The 21,860-nt window shown below is 34.6% G+C and overlaps 2 protein-coding genes across 2 annotated transcripts; one reads left to right on the top strand and one right to left on the bottom strand.

The window, feature by feature from the left end:
* The first annotated feature begins 6,845 nt into the window (after positions 1–6,845).
* LOC109218313 (3-ketoacyl-CoA synthase 5-like) lies at positions 6,846–8,672 on the top strand. Its single transcript, XM_019382667.1, has one exon. The coding sequence runs from the start codon at positions 6,860–6,862 to the stop codon at positions 8,459–8,461; it is 1,602 nt and encodes a 533-aa protein (XP_019238212.1). The 5' UTR covers positions 6,846–6,859; the 3' UTR covers positions 8,462–8,672.
* Positions 8,673–8,760: 88 nt separating this feature from the next.
* LOC109218314 (protein FLX-like 3) lies at positions 8,761–13,314 on the bottom strand. The gene is made up of 4 exons (XM_019382668.1): positions 13,220–13,314; positions 9,463–9,997; positions 9,162–9,292; positions 8,761–9,069 (listed from the first exon to the last, which is right to left on the bottom strand). Exons 2-4 carry the CDS (start codon positions 9,993–9,995, stop codon positions 8,945–8,947), a joined length of 789 nt encoding a protein of 262 aa, XP_019238213.1. The 5' UTR covers positions 9,996–9,997; positions 13,220–13,314; the 3' UTR covers positions 8,761–8,944.
* Between the last annotated feature and the right edge of the window lie 8,546 nt (positions 13,315–21,860).

The following is a 21,860-nucleotide window of genomic DNA, read 5'->3' as shown; positions in this document are numbered from 1 at the left end:
ACCTTGTGAAGTCTTGCGAATTCTGATTCCTAAGATCACATCAGCAACTCCTAAGTCTTTCATGTCGAATTTGCTAGCCAACATGCGCTTTGTAGCATTTATATACTACCATACTTTTGCTTATTATCAACATGTCATCAACATATAAACAAACAATGACTTCATGACCTGGAGTATTTTTAATGTAAACACATTTATCACACTCGTTGATTTTAAATCCATTTGCTAACATTGTTTGGTCAAATTTTGCATGCCATTGTTTGGGTGCTTGTTTAAGTCCATAAAGCGACTTAACAAGTTTGCACACTTTCTTTTCTTTACTAGGAACCACAAAACCCTCAGGTTGTTCCATGTAAATTTCTTCCTCCAATTCTCCATTTAGGAAGCTGTTTTAACATCCATTTGATGGATTTCAAGACCATACACGGCTGTTAGTTCCACTAACACCCTAATAGATGTTATCCTCGTTACTGGCGAGTAAGTGTCAAAGTAATCAAGGCCTTCCTTTTGTCTATAACCTTTGACAACAAGTCTTGCCTTAGCTTTTAATTTTTCGTTTAAAGATCCATTGCGAACCTAAAGGCTTATTTCCTGGAGGAAGATCAACCAATTCCCATGTATGATTATCCAAAATTGATTGAATCTCACTATTGACTGCCTCTTTCCAAAATGCTGAATCAGAAGACGACATAGCTGCTTTAAAAGTTTGAGGCTCATTTTCAAGCAAGAATGTCACAAAATCTGGTCCAAAGGAAGTAGATGTTCTTTGACGTTTGCTACGCCTTGGATCTTCTATACTTGGAGTATTTTCCTTTGGTTCTTCCCGAGGTCGTTTAGGTCTTTCACTTAACGACTCGCTTTCAGTTTTATACGGATAGATGCTTTCAAAGAATTCAGCATTATCTGATTCCATTACCGTATTAACATGAATCTCGGGATTATCAGATTTATGAACCAAAAATCGACATGCTTTACTATTTGTAGCATGAAAACGCAATCTACTATTTTTGGTCCAATTTTAACCCTTTTAGGTAAAGGAACTTGTACCTTTGCTAGACACCCCCACATTTTGAAATATTTCAAGTTGGGTTTTCTTCCTTTCCATTTTTCATATGGAATAGATTGCGTTTTGCTGTGGGGTACTCTGTTGAGTATTCGGTTAGCTGTAAGGATAGCTTCCCCCCACAAACTCTGCGGTAATCCGGAACTTATTAATAAAGAATTCATCATTTCTTTTAATGTCCGATTTTTCCTTTCCGCAATTTCGTTGGATTGAGGTGTGTAAGGTGCAGTAGTTTGATGGATAATTCCATATTCCGAACATATTTCTGCAAATGGAGATTCATATTCTCCACCTCGATCACTTCTAATCATTTTGATCTTTTTATTCAATTGATTTTCTACTTCATTCTTGTATTGCTTAAATGCTTCAATTGTTTCATCCTTACTATTAAGCAAATAAACATAACAATATCTAGTGCAATCGTCAATAAAAGTAATAAAATACTTTTTCCCACCTCGAGATGGTGTCAACTTCATATCGCAAATGTCAGTATGAATTAAGTCTAAAGGATTTGAATTCCTTTCAACAGACTTATAAGGATGTTTTACAAACTTAGATTCAACACATATTTGACATTTCGATTTATTACACTCGAATTTAGGCAATACTTCTAAATTAATTAATTTCCGCAAGGTTTTATAATTGACATGTCCTAAACGAATATGCCATAAATCATTTGACTCCAATAAATAAGAAGAAGCTGAAATTTTATTCATACTGTCAACAACCATTACATTGAGTTTGAAAAGGCCCTCCGTGAGGTAGCCTTTTCCAACATACATTTCGTTCTTGCTTACAACAACTTTATCAGAAACAAATACACATTTGAATCCATTATTTACAAGTAAAGAAGTAGAAACTAAATTCTTCCTAATAGTAGGAACATGAAGAACGTTGTTGAGCGTTAACACCTTGCCGGAAGTCATCTTCAGGAATATCTTCCCATAACCTTCAATCTTGGCCGTTGCATTATTTCCCATGGAAATTTCTTCTTCCGGACCAGCAGTAGAGTAAGTCGCAAATGCTTCTTTGACAGCACAAACATGTCGAGTGGCTCCAGAGTAAATCCACCACTCCTTCGGATTTCCAACTAAATTGCATTCCGAAAGCATTGCGCAAAGATCATCAATCTCATTATTCTTCTCCACTATGTTGGCTTGTCCCTTCTTCTTATCCTTTTTCGGGAGACGACAATCTGGGCTTTTGTGACCGACTTTTCCACAATTGTAGCAGCTGCCCTTGAATTTCTTTTTGTTCTGCTCCTTAGTTTGTCCAGAAGACCTCTTCCTCTTCTTACTTTTTGGAGCAGTCTCTTCAACGATATTAGCTCCCATGATCGTTGAATTTCCACGAGACTTCTTCTCAGCTGTTTTGTTGTCTTCCTCGATCTTTAGACGTATCACAAGATCTTCCAACTTCATTTCTTTGCGTTTGTGCTTCAGATAGTTCTTGAAATCTCTCCACGAAGGAGGCAATTTTTCAATCATAGCAGCTACTTGAAATGCTTCATTCACGACCATACCTTCAGCTATAAGGTCGTGAAAAATAAGTTGAAACTCCTGAACTTGGGTTCCCACAGTTTTGTTGTCTATCATTTTATAGTCTAGAAACTTGGCAACCACGAACTTCTTCAAGCATGTATCTTCTGTCTTGTACTTCTTCTCAAGTGCGTCCGATAATTTTTTCGAAGTATTCATTGCACTGTACACATTGTACAAGTCATCTTCTAAAGCACTTAAGATATAGCCTTTGCAAAGAAAATCTGCCTGCTTCCATGCCTCAACAACCATGAACTTTTCATTATCCGGCATGTCCGCAGCAGGCACTGGAGGCTCTTCACTAGTGAATTTCTGCATACCAAGTGTGGTAAGCCAGAAGAACACCCTTTGCTGCCATCCTTTGAAGTTGGTTCCAGAAAATTTCCCTGGTTTCTCAGCCGGAGGAACAGCAGTGCGGCTTGACGAGGCTATCGTCATTGCGCCAACAGTCGCAGAAGGATTTCCATTTTCATTTGCCATTTCTTACTGTCAACAACAGAAGAAATCAATTAATGGCAAAACCAAAACAGTAAATAATACTGTAATCAATAAACAGTACGTAATAAAAACAACTAAGGTTTTTATATACTGTTTTACAGAAAAACGATGAAGTTTTTATGTTCTTCAAATCGTTTTCTGAATTTCAATACCCTGATGAAGTTTTTATATCTTCAAATCAGAATAGTAAAATTCAGACAGAATACAGAATATAATAAATATAATTTCCTTAAGATTGTTATTTATCTGTATTGCTGTAAGTAAATAAAACAGTAATCTTTCTGAAAAAATAAAACAGAAAGTTAGTAGAAACAATTCTGAAAAATAATATTCGAACTTTAAAATAATTTTTGAAACGTTGAAGGAATAAATCGAGCCCACTGAATACACAGTGTGTCCTTAAGGAAATTATTCCCCTCAAGTACCGGAGGTTATGGAATATATCCTCCCAGGATAGAACGATTTAACTCACCGGAGTGTTGGTACCAAAAACGCCGATGATTAGCGAACCACTCGATGGCAGCAAAACACACTAAAATTTTAGTGCAGAAGAAGAAGAAGATAATCAGAAAATTTCGTAAGTAAATATTCTGGGATTTGAAGGTCTATTTATAGCCAACTTGGTGATGTTTCTGAAGAGGTTTGCAACCTTTCAGAATAGTCATGACTGTTGGAACAGGTGTGACCCTCTGAAGAGGTTTGCAACCTTTCAGAACAGTCATGGCTGTTGGAACAGGTGTGACCCTCTGAAGAGGTTTGCAACTTTTCAGAATAGTCATGGCTGTTGGAACGGGTGTGACACTGTTTCAGAACAGCCATGGTTGTTGGAAATTTTTGCGGGAAATTTAGAACGAATTTAAATTAATCCGGGAAAGAAAAACGGGCTAGACCGGACCAGGTCGCGGGTCATCCCTCTATTTCTTTTCCCAACATTTTCCATTCACACCTCTTTTGTTATTATTTATTAAATAAAAAACCCAACAACTTCAAGCTAGCGTTTGGACGTAGATTTAGTTGAAACTTGAAAAAATAATTTTTGAAGTAGTTTTGAAAAATAATTTTTGGAAGTTGAAATTATGTTTGGACATGCATTTTATTTGAAAAAAATTTGAAGTTTTGTGAGTGAGGGAACAAGTTTCACCCAAAATCTACCCTAAGCTAGATTTTGGGAACTTGAAAAATAATTTCAGAAATTTTTCAAAAATAGATCATTAATCTATGAACAAACAATATTTTCAAAAAAAATTTGAAAAAACGGTGCCAAAATGTATGGCCAAAACGGGGCCTTTTTGGACTAAAGTGTGGCCTTCGCAAACTAAACTTCGGGTGGTTTTTGCCTGAAGTTGTGGCCTTGGCAAGGCCAAACTTGCTTTAGAAGGTTTGGCCTAGGCAAGGCCACAACTTCAGATCTTTTGGCCTGAAGTGTGGCAAGGCCAAACTTCAGACATTTCTGGCCTGAACTTATGGTTTTGGCAAGGCCAAACTTACTTCAGACCTTTTTGACATGAAGTTGTGGCCTTGACAATGCCAAGCTTCAGACCTTTTTGGCCTGAAGTTGTGCTCAGCATGGCTGATTCAGGCCTTTTTGGCATGAAGTTTGGGCACAAGTTAAATAATTTAGAAAAAGTGGATATACGTTAAATGGGGGGCGCAAAACTGGGCGGCTCATGAAATTTTTACGTGTTTTTTATGAGAAATATGAATTATGACTTAATATCCTTAAATATTTGATTATGAACTCAATTTTTATTGCATATTAACTTAGAGTTAAAGTTGAATAACTTATAAACTTCAAATCCTAATCTGCCTCGGACCAAGTATCCCTTTTCGACATCCCTTCGTCATTAAACTTATTTTGGGGCTGAGGCATAATTACTATTGTTAGATATCTTATGTAAGTCCATTTTGTTAGGCTAAACTAGCCCAAATACACTCTTAACATGGTGCGATATTATCCGCTTTGGGACAAGCCCGTATGATTTTTCCCAAAAGGTCATACACCATTAAGAGATCCTTACACCTTATATGTAAGCTCCCAATCTTTTCAGCTACCAATGCGGGACTTTGTTCGTACACCCTACAATCTCCCCCTCGAACTAAGTTTCACATGGCTCATTACCACGATTCACGGTTTTTTTTTTCGAGATTCACACCTTGCCACCCACATTGTTATAGAGTATTTGGCAACCGAAACCCGCAACTAGCTTCTTCTTGCGTGTACGCCGCCCGCATCATCACTTTGTCATCTCCATTTTGTCTCGCTAAACCTGGGCTCTGATACCAATTGTTGGGCTAAACTAGCACAAATACACTCTTACCATCGTGTGATATTGTCTGCTTTGGATCAAGCCCGCGAGATTTTTCCCAAAAGGCCTAACACCATTAAGAAATCCCTACACCTTATATGTAGACTCTCAATCTTTTCAGCTACCAATATGGAACTTTTTTCTCACACCCAACATATTTGCACATTATCAATTTTCAGAACTTTTATATAAATTGATATCACTTGACTATAATTCACTTTTTTGCCTCAACTTTATCACAAACCGCACTAAGCTAATGTGGATTGGTCTAAATATCATAGGACGATAGTTTCTTTTTGAGATGTACGTATATTATTTCGTGGCATTATTGCTGGAAAAATGTGTAGTCCGTACACCTAACTCCAAAGTTCTAACGCATTATTATCTCACAAATGTATTTTCATACGTAAGCGCATTGATCAAATTATTTACATGACTTCTGAAATTTACAATACATATTATATTTATATTTGGACTGAACAAATGGATGCAAACTGCGTATTGAGTAGGAAAGGAAAATATTAAATTTAATCCAACTTGATAGCAGGATGGTTGTTTTAGTTTGGTGATCACCTCTTTTTTAATCATACACCTCGAAGCTACTCGAAGATCAACTAAAAATATTGTTTAAATTAAATCATGATCTCAAAACTTTGTTGGTTTTCAAAACCGTCATTTTATATGACAATATGTGACTAAATACTAAATTTAAGATAGAAAGAAGATGATTTTGAACACATAAACTAGACATGTATAACATAACCCAGTGACTTCTGATCATAAACATATCATGTCATATCCATAAAAATAAAACAAAAATGTTAAAATTAATTTCTTTTTTAAATGGACTAAAAAGAAAAGAAGGCAAGACCTAAAAAGTGAGCGTTGGGTAAGGTGAGACCTTTACTAAGAGGCGGAGCCACAATGTCGGGTAGGAATTCGACTGATCCCAGTAATTTTGGTTAAAATCATGTTACTGTCTTAAAATTTTTATTAAATATGTACAAATTATTAATTTGGAATCCAATAACTTAAAATTCTAAACCCACAAGCTTGAAATTCTAGCCCGGCCTTTACTTGATCTCCTTTCATCTGTCCTTTCTGTATTTCTAAGATCCTTTAGGAGTCGTTTGGTTGGGAAATAAGTTATCTCATGATTAATTATCCCGGTATTAATTACTTTGAGATTAGTATCCCATCCTCCATAGGGGAAAAATACTATAATTCGGGATTAGTTATACCATGAATTTATCTCAATCAAACATGTTATAAACCCATTTCAAATTTAATCCCGAGATTAATTATCCCTTGTCCCGCAGCAAACGAGCCCTTGGTCTTTAAAATGTCTCCTATATATCCTCTCACTCTCCTTGTATACAACCAGCGTGTTAAACTTTTATAATTGATCTCTATTTTTCGTCTAATTTTTCCACTCTTAAAGACAATTGACAAATATGCCTAAGAGATCACCTCAGTTTCCCATTTCACTCAAACTCAAGTATGTAAAACTTGGCTACCAATATCTTGTTAACAACTTCTTGACATGTCTATTGGTGCCCACAATGGCTTTTGTTCTTGTTCAAGTCATTCAATTAGGTCCTGAGAAAATCTTCAATCTTTGGAGTTCCCTTCAATTTGATTTCATCAAAACACTCTATTCATCTTTCGCCTCTCTACCTTACGGTGGAGATAAGGTCTGCGTACATACTACCCTTCCCAAACCCCAACCCCACTTGTGGGATTGTACTAGGATAGTTGTTGTACTCTGTTCATCTTTCCTTATCATCTTTCTGTCCATATTATACTTCATGTCAAGGCCTCGAGGCGTTTATCTTATCGATTATTCATGTTACAAGCCGCATGTCTCCTGTCGAGTTCCATTTTCAACTTTCATGGAACATTCAAGACTTATACTTAGTTCACAACCAAAGAGTGTTGAATTCCAAATGAGAATTCTTGAGAGGTCTGGTTTAGGTGAAGAAACATGTTTGCCACCAGCAATTCATTATATCCCACCTGCACCTAATATGGAATCTGCAAGACAAGAATCTGAAATGGTGATATTTTCAGCCATTGATTCTCTCTTCAAGAAAACAGGAGTAAAGCCTAAAGATATTGATATTCTTATTGTCAATTGCAGTCTTTTTTCGCCAACGCCATCTTTATCAGCAATGGTGATTAATAAGTACAAAATGAGAGGTAATATTAAGAGCTTTAATCTCTCAGGAATGGGGTGTAGTGCAGGGCTAATCTCCATTGATTTAGCTCGTGATCTTCTCCAAGTTTATCCAAAATCGAACGCTGTTGTTGTTAGCACAGAAATCATAACACCAAATTATTATAGAGGCAAAGATAGATCAATGCTACTCCCTAATTGTCTGTTCAGAATGGGTGGTGCTGCCATTCTTTTATCAAACAAATGGGCGGATCAATGGCGAGCCAAGTACAAGTTGCTACATGTGGTGAGAACCCACAAAGGAGCAGACGACAAATCTTACCGTTGTGTGGTTGAAATCGAAGATTCAGAAGGGAAAGAAGGAATTTCTTTGTCAAAAGACCCTATGACTATAGCAGGGGAAGCCTTAAAATCCAATATAACAACAATTGGACCACTTGTTCTTCCTCCTTCAGAACAACTTCTCTTTCTCTTTTCACTCATTGGCCGAAAAGTCTTTAACCTGAAACTTAAACCATATATTCCAGACTTCAAACAAGCGTTTGAACACTTTTGCATTCATGCTGGTGGCAGAGCAGTGATCGATGAACTACAGAAGAACTTGCAGCTATCTGCAGAACACGTTGAGGCATCACGAATGACACTGCACAGGTTCGGGAACACATCTTCCTCATCGTTGTGGTATGAACTAAGTTATATTGAAGCCAAGGGAAGGATGAAGAAAGGTGACAGAGTTTGGCAGATTGCATTTGGGAGTGGATTCAAGTGTAACAGTGCTGTTTGGAAGTGTAACAAGACAATTAAAACTCCAACTAATGGACCTTGGTCTGATTGTATCCACAAATACCCAGTTTACATCCCTGAAGTAGTAAAGCTCTAGGAGAAAAACATTGGTTTTATGTTGCACTTGTACCCTTGGCAAATGTTGTTTGTCTTGCCATCGCATACAAAGGGAAGTCACAGCTTTGAATTTTGAGCTAATCACTTATCTAAAACATCCCTATATAATAACATTTCACTATAAAAGCCAAGTTTTTCTCGGAACAGATGTTTATGCTATGATATAATATATGTCCTCTATAACAATACTTCACTATAGCAGCCAAAAAATATCAGAACAAACGAGGTTGTTAGAGAGAGGTTGTATCTTGAAATTACTTCTAATTGGACTGCAAGATATTGTATGAAACAACCACATTCTTGAAATGTTCCAAGATAATGTTTTCTTAAGCTCAAGGTTCAATCGGCAAATCTTGGTTTCAAAGCGTATTTGTTTCATAAAGGTTTTAAGTTACATTTCTAAATAGGAAGAAAATCTCACATTACATTTCTCTTCAAGTGCTGTCACATTTTAATATAGGACTCAACGTCGGGGAGGGCCACGATTGTCATAGGAACCCCAACCACCAGCACTGTACGGATCACCATATGCACCACCAGGATATCTCATCTCAGGGCTTCCATTCATCACGCCATAAGCTCCTACACCTAAATGAAAAAGAGAAACATAAACTAAGTTTTTTCCACGGGTCGAAAGTTCACATCAGAAAAGCAGATACGAAAGGAGATAGAGAACTTACCAAGGCCCCGTCCAACTTTCTCTGCTCGCAGCTTTTCTATTTCACGAGCCATTGAAATGAGATTCTTCTCCATAGATTGATTTTGTTCCACCAGTTCTGTATTTGATTTCTTCTCATATTCAAATTGTCTCCTAAAATTTCATCATCAAATTGAATAGTCAAAATGAGAAGTTCTGACAAGTTCGCCATTACATACGTTCTCAATTGTAAAGAATGAGGATTATGACACCTGATAACCATAATAACAAAGTAGTGCATTTTTTCATCTTTTTCTTTTGGAGAAAAAGTTTTAACTCCATACCTTGCTTCCGTCAACTCTTTGCGCATTTTATCAATATCAGTCTTTATAGCTGATAATTGCTTATTCTCAGTTTGTAGTCGGTTAGAATCCTTTGTAAGAGTTTGAACTTGGGCAGATAATTCTTTCTGTACAGCAGTTAACTTCTGAGCTTCAGCTTTTAATTGGATTACCTCTAACCTCAGAGGCTCAGTAGCTCGAAGATCAGCTTCTAACCTCATTCCTCTGTCAATATACTCCCTTACTTGTGCCTCATTATCAGCACGCATTTTGGGAATGACCTGACTTAATCTATGCATTTCATCTTTTACAGCAGATAATTCCCTTTCAAGCATCACATTCTCATCAATCACATGTCTGTTTTCACCAAGAATTCTCTGCATGTCCCTATGCTGGATTTCTAGTTCCTCTTCAAGGGCTGCGGGGTGAGGAGGGAGGGGTCCTGGTCCTCGCTGCATAATGACCCGTGGTGGTGGCCCATCACGGAATCCTCGGAAGTTATCAGGTTGACGGGGCATACGATTTCTACCAGCCATAACTATGAAGAATCAATGAAGAAAATAAACAAAGTTCAGCAGTTTGAATTAAAAAGCTGAGGAGAAAAAGAGAAACTATAGAGAGCGTCCTAACAATACAAGAGCGATAAAGTATAGACTTAGAAACAGTTTCCGATGATGTAAAACAAATTTGGATTTAAGCCTAGTAAATCTACAGTAGAGGCCATATATTTGCTAAAAAAGGAAAGCCAGAGCGTACAATAGATCGTCAAGAAAAGTCCTTCGATAGGCGATGTAGAAGAAATGAATATATATCAAATATCCAGATGTTAATATTCACGAAGCAGTCGACACGGGTGTGAGAACGGGAATAAGGAATACAAGGCAGTTTCATAATTGTGGGTCCACACCAGGTATTATATTGAGCATGTAGAGTAATTGTTAACCCTCAAAATGAGAGAACTACCTAATAATCTTGAGATCTCTTGGTGTATGTTATTAGCAGATGATATTTTGTTAATCGATGAAATTAATGAGAGCGTCAACTAAAAGCTTCAAATATGGAAACCCAATGTAGATAGTAATGGTTTTAGGATAAACAGAACATATGCACTGCAAGTCCAAAGCATAAGCGGAACGAAATTGATACGAGATTAGCGGATTTAAGTGCCTGTTTACAGACAATTCAGATGTCTAATGATGAGGATTTAACATGTACAAATAAACAAAATGGTTGAATTGGAGAAGTACTACAGGAGTGTTATGCAATAGGAAGATACCTACCTAAATGAAAGGCAAGTTGCATAGAACTGTTGTAAAACTAACAATGTCTTAAAGAAGTGAAGAAGGAACCTCTAAGGCCCAACATATCCGCAACACAAGTGTCACGCAGATAACATGATAAGATAGAAATATGGTCATACAATATTGGAAATGATCACATCAGAAAGAAGGTACAACTAGCTAGGGGTGTCAATCAACATTCAAAAACCGACTAAACTGACCGAACCGTACCGTACCGAATCGATTTTTATGTTTCTTTTAATAAAATTGTAGGTTTTTATATAAATCTATAACCGTATCGATAATTAGGGTCGGTTTTTTATTTTATTAAAATAAACCGAAAAAATATCGAACCGTACCGAATAAATTTACATGTGAAAAATATATTTATATATTAAATTTAAATAATAAAGCATTAAATTTGGCCATTGAAATTATGAAAATGGTTACAAGCCAACAAGTAATTAAACACAAAATCCTAGTTCTCATACCTATTATGCTACTCCTACTGAAACTAAATTATTTTCAGCATATTCACTAGCAAGACACAAAGTATTCTAGCGATTATGAGTAGCAAACTATAATGTACTTTATATGTTTCCTTTCGTATGATTTATATTTATCTTATTTTTGAATATTTAATCTTCTATAGACTTTATTCTTGAGTCCCAACTTGGTTAATATCTTTCCACTCATGTTATTTATAATTTCTTTGTCTTTGTTTAGTTTCTTTTACGCTGCAGTAGAATAGTTAATGGATCTATACTCTGGCCATCTTTCATGTTTTCTTAATTCATCACTCTTTAAACAGTAAAAATGTCTGAACAGTTTTGCTAAGTCCTAAAAAAGTTTGTGTGTTATTGCATTCTACTTCTACTAGTGACTTATACATGATATTTAAGAAAAAAACAGAAAATTAACCGAACCGTACCGACACAGAAGAGAGACCGACATGATTGGGACGGTTCCGAAAAGTCAAATTTTGGTTATATATAATAAAATAATTGAAAAATTGGTATAGTACAAATTTTATAAAATAACCGGCCGAACCGAACCATTGACATCCCTACAACTAGCACACCTAGGAGACAAAATGAGAAAAGGTTGGTTGTGTCTCATAGGATAGGAAGTTCTGAAATACCTACAATCTCTTGAAATCCATGCAGATTTTAGCAAAAAATGAATTACAATGGAAGAAAAAGATCAATACAAGCAATACCAATTAGTTGAGATTAAAGCTTAGTGATGTTAATTGAAAAAGAAGGCTTAGTAATGTTGGTAGCACATATTAGGTCTACTAGGAGTATCTTTTATCTTCGTAAAGATTTGTATGTCAGTAGAACATTTAGAGAATTTCTAGTGTTAGAGAACTTAAATTATTGAATATAGGAATGAAATGTGTCCAAATGACCTAAAATAGATAGTGATGATCCATATAGCCAACCCCAACAACTTCGGATTGAGTTGTAATTGTTCTGGCTGTCAAGCTCAGAATTGAGCTGTAATTTGCGGAAGAAATGAAGATAACCCCTAATTGATGTGAGAGAGAGAGAGAGAGAAATGACACTTACTGACATTCCAATATGGTCAACACTAGTTGTATTCATTGACCTTTTTAAGAATAATAAAATCTTTGGATTTAGAAAGTATCCTAAAAAAACAAAATAAATCAAGCGTTGGAAAGATGCTTAGGAAAATCGTTTTCTGGACAATGTTGTATGATGACCCAAGTACAAATGGTATATGATATATCGGAAGCCAAACTTCATAAAAATTGGCCTTACTCTTCGTGGTTAGATTAAATGTACTTAATAAGAGTAAACATACAAAGCTGCGTCAAATTTACGCGATCTATGAGAGAAATGCACAATGCTTGCAGAAATGACAACCTAAAACCCGGACGATTGATGAGTATGGTAACTTCTTAGGGGAAATGTAATGAAAGAAATTGAACACTTGCTTTGATTTTTAACTGGTAAAGTTAAATTACTTAGTTTAGTGTAAACACTCGATTTGGGTAAGTATTACCTTAATCAAATTCCTAAAAAAAGCACAGACGCTAATTAAATTCCTCAGACAACTAAAACTGTAATCTCATAACTCAGTGAAATCAATTAATTGATTAATTAATTGAACATGTTAATTTCAACATCCACATATACAAAAAAAAATACAAATTTGCAAATATCTGAGTAAGATATTTTCGTGTTAATCAGCCTTCCGATACTTTAAAAAAGAAAAAACCTCAATTCCTAAATTTATTTAGACCTATAAAAATTAAGCCAAATATTAACAAATTCTAAAGAAATGATTAAATAAACGAATATTCTCATCCTCTGCCGCCACAAATATGCGTCTAGCGGCATAATAAGGGGAAAACATATGCAAATATTGAAAATAAAATCGATTCAGATTTTAATACAAATTATTATAAATAATTGTAAAAAAACAATGAACGGAGAGAGGGATTAAACAGTAACCTGAGAGATACAGCTTTTCTTCGACGACGATGAAGCTCGGCGGAGTAGACAGACTCCAGCTAAAGGCCACTATTATGGGTCATAATAAAATGACAGAATTGCCCTTCCAACTTTGGACTTCTTTACCGGGCCGAATTGATACTTTGGGCTCCCGAGATATTTATTGTCGGTCCAGTTCTTTTTGGTCCGTTTTCGAAAAATTACACTGTAATAGCCGCTCAGAAAAATAATAGCCAACAAAATATATAATTTTTATATATAAATATATAATATACATATTTCTATATATTTCGCTCCAAATGTGCAACTTGTCCGATATTTTTTAATCTTCCTTTTGCTTGAAGACATAAAACAAAGGAATTTTTACCTCTTATAGCAAAGGTTGATACCTTATTTATTTTAAATAAATATCCTTTTAAAAAATCATATTCCACAGCTACCTTTTGATTTTTACAGACAAATATCTATTTATGGTCACCTCCTATTCTTAAGCCATAAAATACGCCTTATATTATTTTTCTCTCTCATTCTTTCATCTCTCTCTCTCTCTCAACTCTAGTCTTTCTCCATGAATACAACCACAATTCTCCCAAATACAGATCGAAACGGACAGCTTTGACTCTCAATCTGGAATTTATATTACCAAGTCTCCCCTACACAGAACGAAAAAGCCAACACGTGAGGGTTCTAGGGTTCTGCGTCTTCCTCTTCTCTTCAGATTATATTACCAATCTAGAATTTAGAAACAAAACTCTATATAAATCTCCGTCTTTCTCTTCTCTTCGTCGTTCTAGGGTTCTGTCTAATCTGGGGTTTTTCGTCCCAATCCACAAGCGCCATTCAAATTCAATTGCAAAGAATAGGTTTTTTGAAGCGCACGTGAGGGTATTATGGTAACAGGAACAGTGGCGTTTCGAGTCAGAATCGCGGCCCTCTCGACGAGACAACATTAGGGTTGTTCTTGAACAAAGACGACAGAGTTTGGGGCTGATCAGCTTGAATAAATATATTTCAATGTATCTCCCTGTATTTCCATGTATTTCATTGTATTGTCTTTTTTTATTGTTTTTCAACGTATCTCATTGTATTCCATGTATTTCATTGTATTCACTGTCTCGTTGTATTCCATGAATGTATTCATATATTTATTTTAATTAATATAATTTATGTATTCAGATGTATATATGTATTCAAATTGCTCTGTTTTTGTTGTATTTTTATCGGCTGGAGAAAATATTCAGCATATTTTCTCTGAAGATTGCTATTATTTTTTTTTTGGGGGGTATTTTTTGGTTGAGAATCTTTTTTATAACTGGAAATACAAATTTGTGTGTTTTAATTGAGTTTGTTGAGTTATATTAGGAGTCTATTATGTTTTTTGATTCACTTTCCGTTTAAAAACAGCTGAATAGACCATGAATTGCGCTATTTACGTTACTGTATTCACAAATACATATCGTGAATACAGTCTATACAATAATCTGTCTAGCTGTAATCCCCTGTTTCACGTCGTGAATACAGTCGAATACAAAAATCTGTCTAGCTGTAATCCCCTGTTTCACGCCTAGAAACGCTACTGTATTCATGAATACAGTAGCTTAATTACATCGAATACACTCTATAAAACCTGAAAACATAGCTACAGGAAGTAATATTATAAATGATAGCTACAACTAGCTAATAACCACTAAAACATAGTGGCTTCTGAAAGTTTCTCTAAAACAAACAAACGTACTTTTCCTCGTTTTCAACCTTTCCCTAATGAAAAAATGCACATAAGATTGGTTATGTATATATATATATATATATATATATATATATATATATATATATATATAGGCAGAATACATAGTTTACCCCCAAAACTATGGACGAAATCCTTGTGACACACCTTCTGGGAACAAAAATCACCTTACACACTCAACCTTTCCCGAGTGTATCTAATACACACTACATTTACACTCGTGATTTTCACGCATAAGAGGCGAGTGAAGAGTTAAAATGTTGTATCTAAAGCGTCATTTGGAAACTATTTGTGCAGATTTTTCATTTTCCATTTTTTTATTTTCTAAAAATTTTTTATCAATTCTTTTCCAGGTTCTTCCATCACAACACCTCAACACGCCCCACCAGATTTTTTCCCCAAGATCTAAAGGGGCACGAGAAAATACAAAGAACCAAAATTTCCATATTTGAAAACCAATATATTTTGGTTATGACTCGCTATTCAAATCTCCAAAATGACAATTGTTTTTGAGATTGGGTGTTTTTCAGATTTAGATTTTGATTAGCTTCTTGAAATAATAAAAAAGGTGATGTAACCCCAGAATGACTGCTTTTTTTTTCCAATTTTGATAAACTAGATACAGATTAATCCCAGTCGGGTTTTATTTTTTTCTCTCTAACAACTTTGATATGCAGTCCTTTTTCTGAAGTCTTATTTACATATGGCAATGGCGAAGATCTTGTCTATGATCTCATGAATTGGAAGAGACACCACCAGTTTTTAAAATTACAGCACAGACAAATCTGAGTTTTATAATTAAATGGGTGTAATGTTGAATGTGGCAAAAAAAAAATAGAGAGTAGTAGTGAATTTAAACTGTTGGGGTGTTGAATGTGGCAAAGAAAATGAAGATTAGCGGGGAATTTATACGGTTGGGGTGGTGGGTCTTAAATGTGGTAGGATGGGGTAGTGGTATTTTTTTTTCTTTTTGCATCAGTGTTCCGGTTTGGAGAGTTGGCAGCCATGGTGGTATAGCTTGGGGAAGATGAAGAAGATGGAAGATTATTTTGGCAATTAGGATACAATTATAATTTCAAGTATTTTTTATATTTTACAAAAGGTTAATCACACATTTCACATTATTTTTAGCGTGTGACTACACTTGCTGAGAAAAAAGTGGTCAAACATTAAAGAGTTGTGTATTAGACACACTCGAGAAAGGTTGAGTGTGTAAGGTAAATTTTGTTCTGAAAATGTTTATCACAGGGATTTGGTCCATAGTTTCGAGGGTAAACTATATATATATATATATATGTTCTCGATGTTTTATTTATTTAATAAGATGATACTTGATGATTATAATTGCATTATGTGGATTCGGGATTCGAGCTACTTTGTATGATCGCTTGATTGTTATGTGAATATAATGTTGACGAGATATCTTGTTTAGGGATGGCAAGTGGTGCGGTGCGGTGCGGTTGCGGGGCGAACCCGCATAGACCTGCGAAGATTTTAACCCGCCCGCCCCGCGTAGCATTTTCACCGCCCACACACACCCGCGTCCACCCGCCCCGTCCCGCCCGACATAAGTTTTTTATTTTATTTTTTTTGCTTATTTCTATTTTTTATTTTGGCTGAAATTTTCACACCCAAATTTGAAAGTTCTTTTGTTGTTTATGTACTAATTCTTCAATTTAAAAAAAAAAAAAAAAAAATGTGTTGCTCATCGTGAAAAGCAGATGACCCCTTATGTATTAATTTAGTATTCATTGTAAAATAGTATTTACATTCCTATAATATTATTTCTAATATTCCTTGATGACTTGTGTATAACCCAATAATAAAACTAATTTGTTTGAGTCAGCTAAATTTTTTGTACTCTGAAGGAAGTTCAACAGGAAAGTAAAAAAAAAATGTCTGCTTTGATCAAAAAAATATTAAGCACATATTTGTCTTTCCGAAACAAAACTATAAAAGACCATAACTTGAAGTTATCATCGAACTTAAAAAGAATAAGAAGAAAACTTACTTAAACCCGCATAAACCCGCATGACCCTTAACCCGCCCCGCCCCGCCCCGCCCCGCATCAATTGTTATGAAAAGGTATTTCAACCCGTCCCGCCCCCATCCGCATAACTGTAAATCCTCCCCGCCCCACATAGCCTTAAACCCGCACCGCCCCATTTGCCATCCCTAATCTTGTTTTTTGACCTAAAAGATGTACGTATAAAAATTTATATTCTTAGAAGAAAGAGGAAATATGTGAAAATAATATTTGTCTAGTGGAGTATGTCATTATAATTCGGAACACAAAGTCTATACCAGTGCATCGATTTCCAATAATAAGTTGTACATTCTTACACTTTTGGTTCCTTAGTCCGAATATAAAATTTAAATTTTACGGGTTCGAATTCAAATTTTTTTTACAGCCTATTTGATTTACTAAGGTTGAAATATACGTATTTCCTTGGTGAAATTTTTAACGTATGTTTTTAATGTTAAAACTAAAGCTACTGAAATTGAATCAACACGTAACTTCTACACTACGTCCGCCCATGTTTACACATAGAATGGATCGAGAATCCCTCCCCCCTCCCCTCCCCTACCCCCCCCCCCTCCTTTTTCCCCCCTTTGAGGCTCTAACTCCAAGCGTGCTTATGACATAGGAACAAACCCCTGTAGTATAAAAGCTTAAGTCACACAGGCTATAAGTTATAGCTAATCAAAAAAACATTTTGGGAAATATTAAAAAAATAAAAGAATTCCATGCAAAAGTCAATTTGTGGAAATAAGCTAATTTAAAACTCATGTAGGGAACCCCATGTTCTCATGGCGTAAAGTCGCTATCCTTCAATTATATTAGTTGTTCCCCGTTTTAGATATTTTGGTATGATTTACCCTACCTACACAATGTTCCTTGCATGACAAACTTTTACGGTTTTACCTCATAAAAATACTGTTTAGTTTTTTTTCCAGATTATGCCTAATCTTTTTCACTCAACTCCTTTTTATTCCTTTACTAGTCACAAATGACGAATCTTAATTAGTAATATTTAGAGGTATGATTGCATAACTACTTGTTTGGATGGTTGTTACTTATTGTATTGTATCGTATTATTATTTTAAATATATATTATTTGTTTTTTATCGTTACTTAAAGTTTATTGTATTGTATCGTTAAATCCGTAGTTACGTAACGACGAAAAGAGCCACTTTATGGAACAACCAATTTGGTGTGGTCGCGTCGTTACCTTATTTTTTTCTCTCATCTTGCCCTTCCTTATTATTAAATATAATTATATTTTACCATATACCTTACTTTTTTTATATAATATTTCTACCTTGTAGCTTACTTTTTTGTTATAATATTTCAAGTTTATTCTTCATATTGTTGGTACATGACATCATGAAACGACGACAAAAAATACAATCTATCCAAATATTGTGTACATTAAAACAATATACAGCACAATTAATATAATACTATATGATACATTACAAAACCTTTAACCATCCAAAAGAACGGCCAAAAAAAAAAAATACAACCTGAGGCATTTCATTATAGTCTAGCAAACATGCAATAAAAGCTATGAATAATACTTTTCAGTTGAGATTTAGATCCACAAGAAGGGGTGGATTTATAGCCCAATATATAGGCGCGTAAATCTATGATCTTTTCGTCAAAATCTTATATACATATTTTCTAGAATTGATCTAATATTATCTGCTAGCACCCATGCTTCAAAAAATTATATATTGCATTGGTTGAATATTGAGTTATTTACCTATAGAAGCAGGATCAACACCCACTTAATACTTTCCTTTTTCTCCTTCCTTTAATGGTGCAACATATTATAAAAATCTTAGATTCGCCTCTGCACACACGGGGGGCGTCAGATTTGCATATGCCCCATATTCCTCAGACCTCACTTGAGGGATCACAATGAATATATTGTTGTTGTTGTTTTTGAGATTTAGATCGTAAAATTTTATTTATGTATATATACTATAAATTAAATTTCCATGGCTTATTCATGTGTTTACTTCTCTATATTATGAATCATTTTAGTGAAAATCCTAATCCGCCTCTGAAAATACCATTGGTAAGTGGCAAGTACAGGTGGCAAATCTTCTGATGTGGTCCAATGGGTCCAATTGTAGGGGTCAGAATAAGAGAATATACTTTGGGCTTAGATCCAAAAATTGTGTGGGCTTTTTGTAATTAACTGACTTGCAAGATATGGATAGAGGTAACTTTTAGAAGCCCATCATGTGCATCAGAAGAATACAAACATTGCTTATGGTCCCAAAATGGGACCACAATTTCTAGGAATTTCCTTATTGGGCCCACTTTGTCTAGGCTCGTTTCCAGCATGGGTAACTAAGCCCATTTATGTAATATGAGTTTTGGATTTTTAGAAAAAAAATAAAATAAACTGTAAAAGCAAAATAATAATAATAATAATAAATAAACTATCTATGATGTTAACTTATCAGTTGCACTTTTCAGGGGCTTCTTGGTCTATAGCTTTGATTTTCCCTTTAAAATACTACTGTGAGAGGTGTACTTGTTCTTACATTCCATAGATATTTCTTGGAAAAAAATTGGAACAAAGAATAAACTGCAAATATCACCATGTTTTTATATTTGTTTTTTTTATTTTTTAAATATCACCATGTTCATTATTGTTTTAATACAAGAAATTCTTCCGTTTCAAAAAGTATGACATTATAATACATACATGCTACTACTCGGAAAGACTACTAATTAATTGTTTTTCTACTACCATTTAAGTATTTAAACACATTTTTAACTAAAAAAAAAATTGTGTTTTATGTTGCTTTTTTGTACTTCTGCTTATAATCATGTAAACTTTGTTTCCAAAACTTAAGAAAACGGTTTAAATCCATACATGCAACGGTTCTTGTACTTATTCGCACCTAATCCATGCACCAAATTAAATCGAATAAGTGTGTGATATATCTCTTTTACGTAAAAATTACTAACACTTCATCCTAGTTATTTAATAATTAATATATATATATATATATATATATATATATATATATATATAAAGAGAGAGAATTTTCGTAATTTATCACCTTTTCCATTATCTATCACTTAATATGGTAAATTAGGGAGAAATTCAAAAATAGCTAGATTTACAAGTGGTCATTGAATAGTAGTCACAGTTTCAAAAGTAATCGAAATTTAGCCACTTTTCATGTAAAGATAAATCTGAACCAAAACATTGTTCAAAATCCGGAAAATACTCCAGCATAATATATTGGACTTCCAGCATAATATATTGGAGTTCCAGTATAATATATCGGTCCACAATAATATGTTGGAAGTTCATACACAGGTGCTCCAATGTCCAGTATATTATGCTGGAACTTTCCGCATGTTGGAGTTCAAACATAATATGCTGGAAGTTCATACACAGGTGCACCAATAATTTGGCGCATGCTCCACTTGGTCCAGGTTTTCCCAAGTAATTCCATTGAATAAGTCTTTAATCTTATCCCATTATCTATTCAAGATGACATTTGTAATCCAATTTGTCCAATTTTTTGACTTCGATCGTATATAACATGTTGACAAATCCAACTTTTCACTTTGATAAGCAATTAAAGAGCTTAAACATGGTGGAAAAAATGCATGTGAAAATGCTGGAACATTAAAGTAGTCATTATCAACTCTATGACCTACTAGACATGCTTTTATATAATGGATTTACAAAAAATCCGTGCTAGGATTTTCTTCCACAAGTAGTAAGATTTTACAACTTTGAAGGGTAAGGTTTCCACATCAGACTTATCCAGTTTCATTTTTTGTATTTTTCCAGCATGGTTTTATCTTATAACTAATTCCATTTTAGTGAAAATGAAGAAGGCACGACTTTTTTAGTTAGTGATGAAGTGTGTGTATATGACTATTTTATCTAAAAATTTAAATGATTAAAAATAATATATTTTTATTTACTTCAATATTGCTCCTTACGTACGAGCCTGAATACTTTTTATGAGTTTAATACGTGAATTTTTATCTAAAAATAGGTGACGATGAAGACACGATAGTCAATTCACCACCATCTTTATCCTGCTAGGGAAATACTAGCACGCCGTAGAAATTCCGACTTTTCAATAGAGCGGAGGCTGATCGATCAACGAGAAAGAGGCCCTACTCACTACAATCGGATACACCACAAGATCGAACTGCACTCATGACTCTTCTTGGCTGTAAAATTTCTTTTATCTTGAGGAACAGTTGATTTGATGGTTCCTTAGCTAAGTTGACTATTTTCATTTTATTTTATGTTAACCTACATTATACGTTGTTTCATTTTTATTCTGCATTTATTTTGTTTGTCGCATTTCCCTTTTGTCCATTTTCTTATCGTTGTTGTTTTCTGCCTGGTAAAAAAAGTAAAGAAACGTACTCAAAAGATAGATGCGAAAGAAGCAACAAAATTCATCGTAGTAAAATGCTTAAAAACCTTTAAAGTGAATTAGAGATTCTCACTTGTAACTATTTTACTTCGTTTACTTTCTATTATAAAGGTTAGCCTTGAGTAAATATGACTTATTAGTTCACGGGTTCAAGTCCTGAAACTAGCCACATACGCTTATGTTGTCGATATTATACTTTTTGGGGATGCGGTCCTTCCTCAAACCGTGCAAAAGCATGGTATATTTTGTGCATCTGATAACCTTCTTCTTTTTTATTTATTTATTTTTTTTTTACAAATATATCGACTATAGTACTCAGCGTGTGCATGGTAATATATATGTTTGCGTGCATTTTATATTACTTCATCATATATGATACCACATGTAGCATCACAGACTTTAGACAGATATCGGCAAAACACAAGAGGGATGTTGGGTATATAAATTAACAAGCCTTAGACC

Source organism: Nicotiana attenuata, unplaced genomic scaffold, assembly GCF_001879085.1.
Source record: "Nicotiana attenuata strain UT unplaced genomic scaffold, NIATTr2, whole genome shotgun sequence".
NCBI classification, from domain to species: domain Eukaryota; kingdom Viridiplantae; phylum Streptophyta; class Magnoliopsida; order Solanales; family Solanaceae; genus Nicotiana; species Nicotiana attenuata.
Note: the sequence above shows the minus strand (reverse complement) of the source record. Positions and strands in the feature narration are given on the sequence as shown.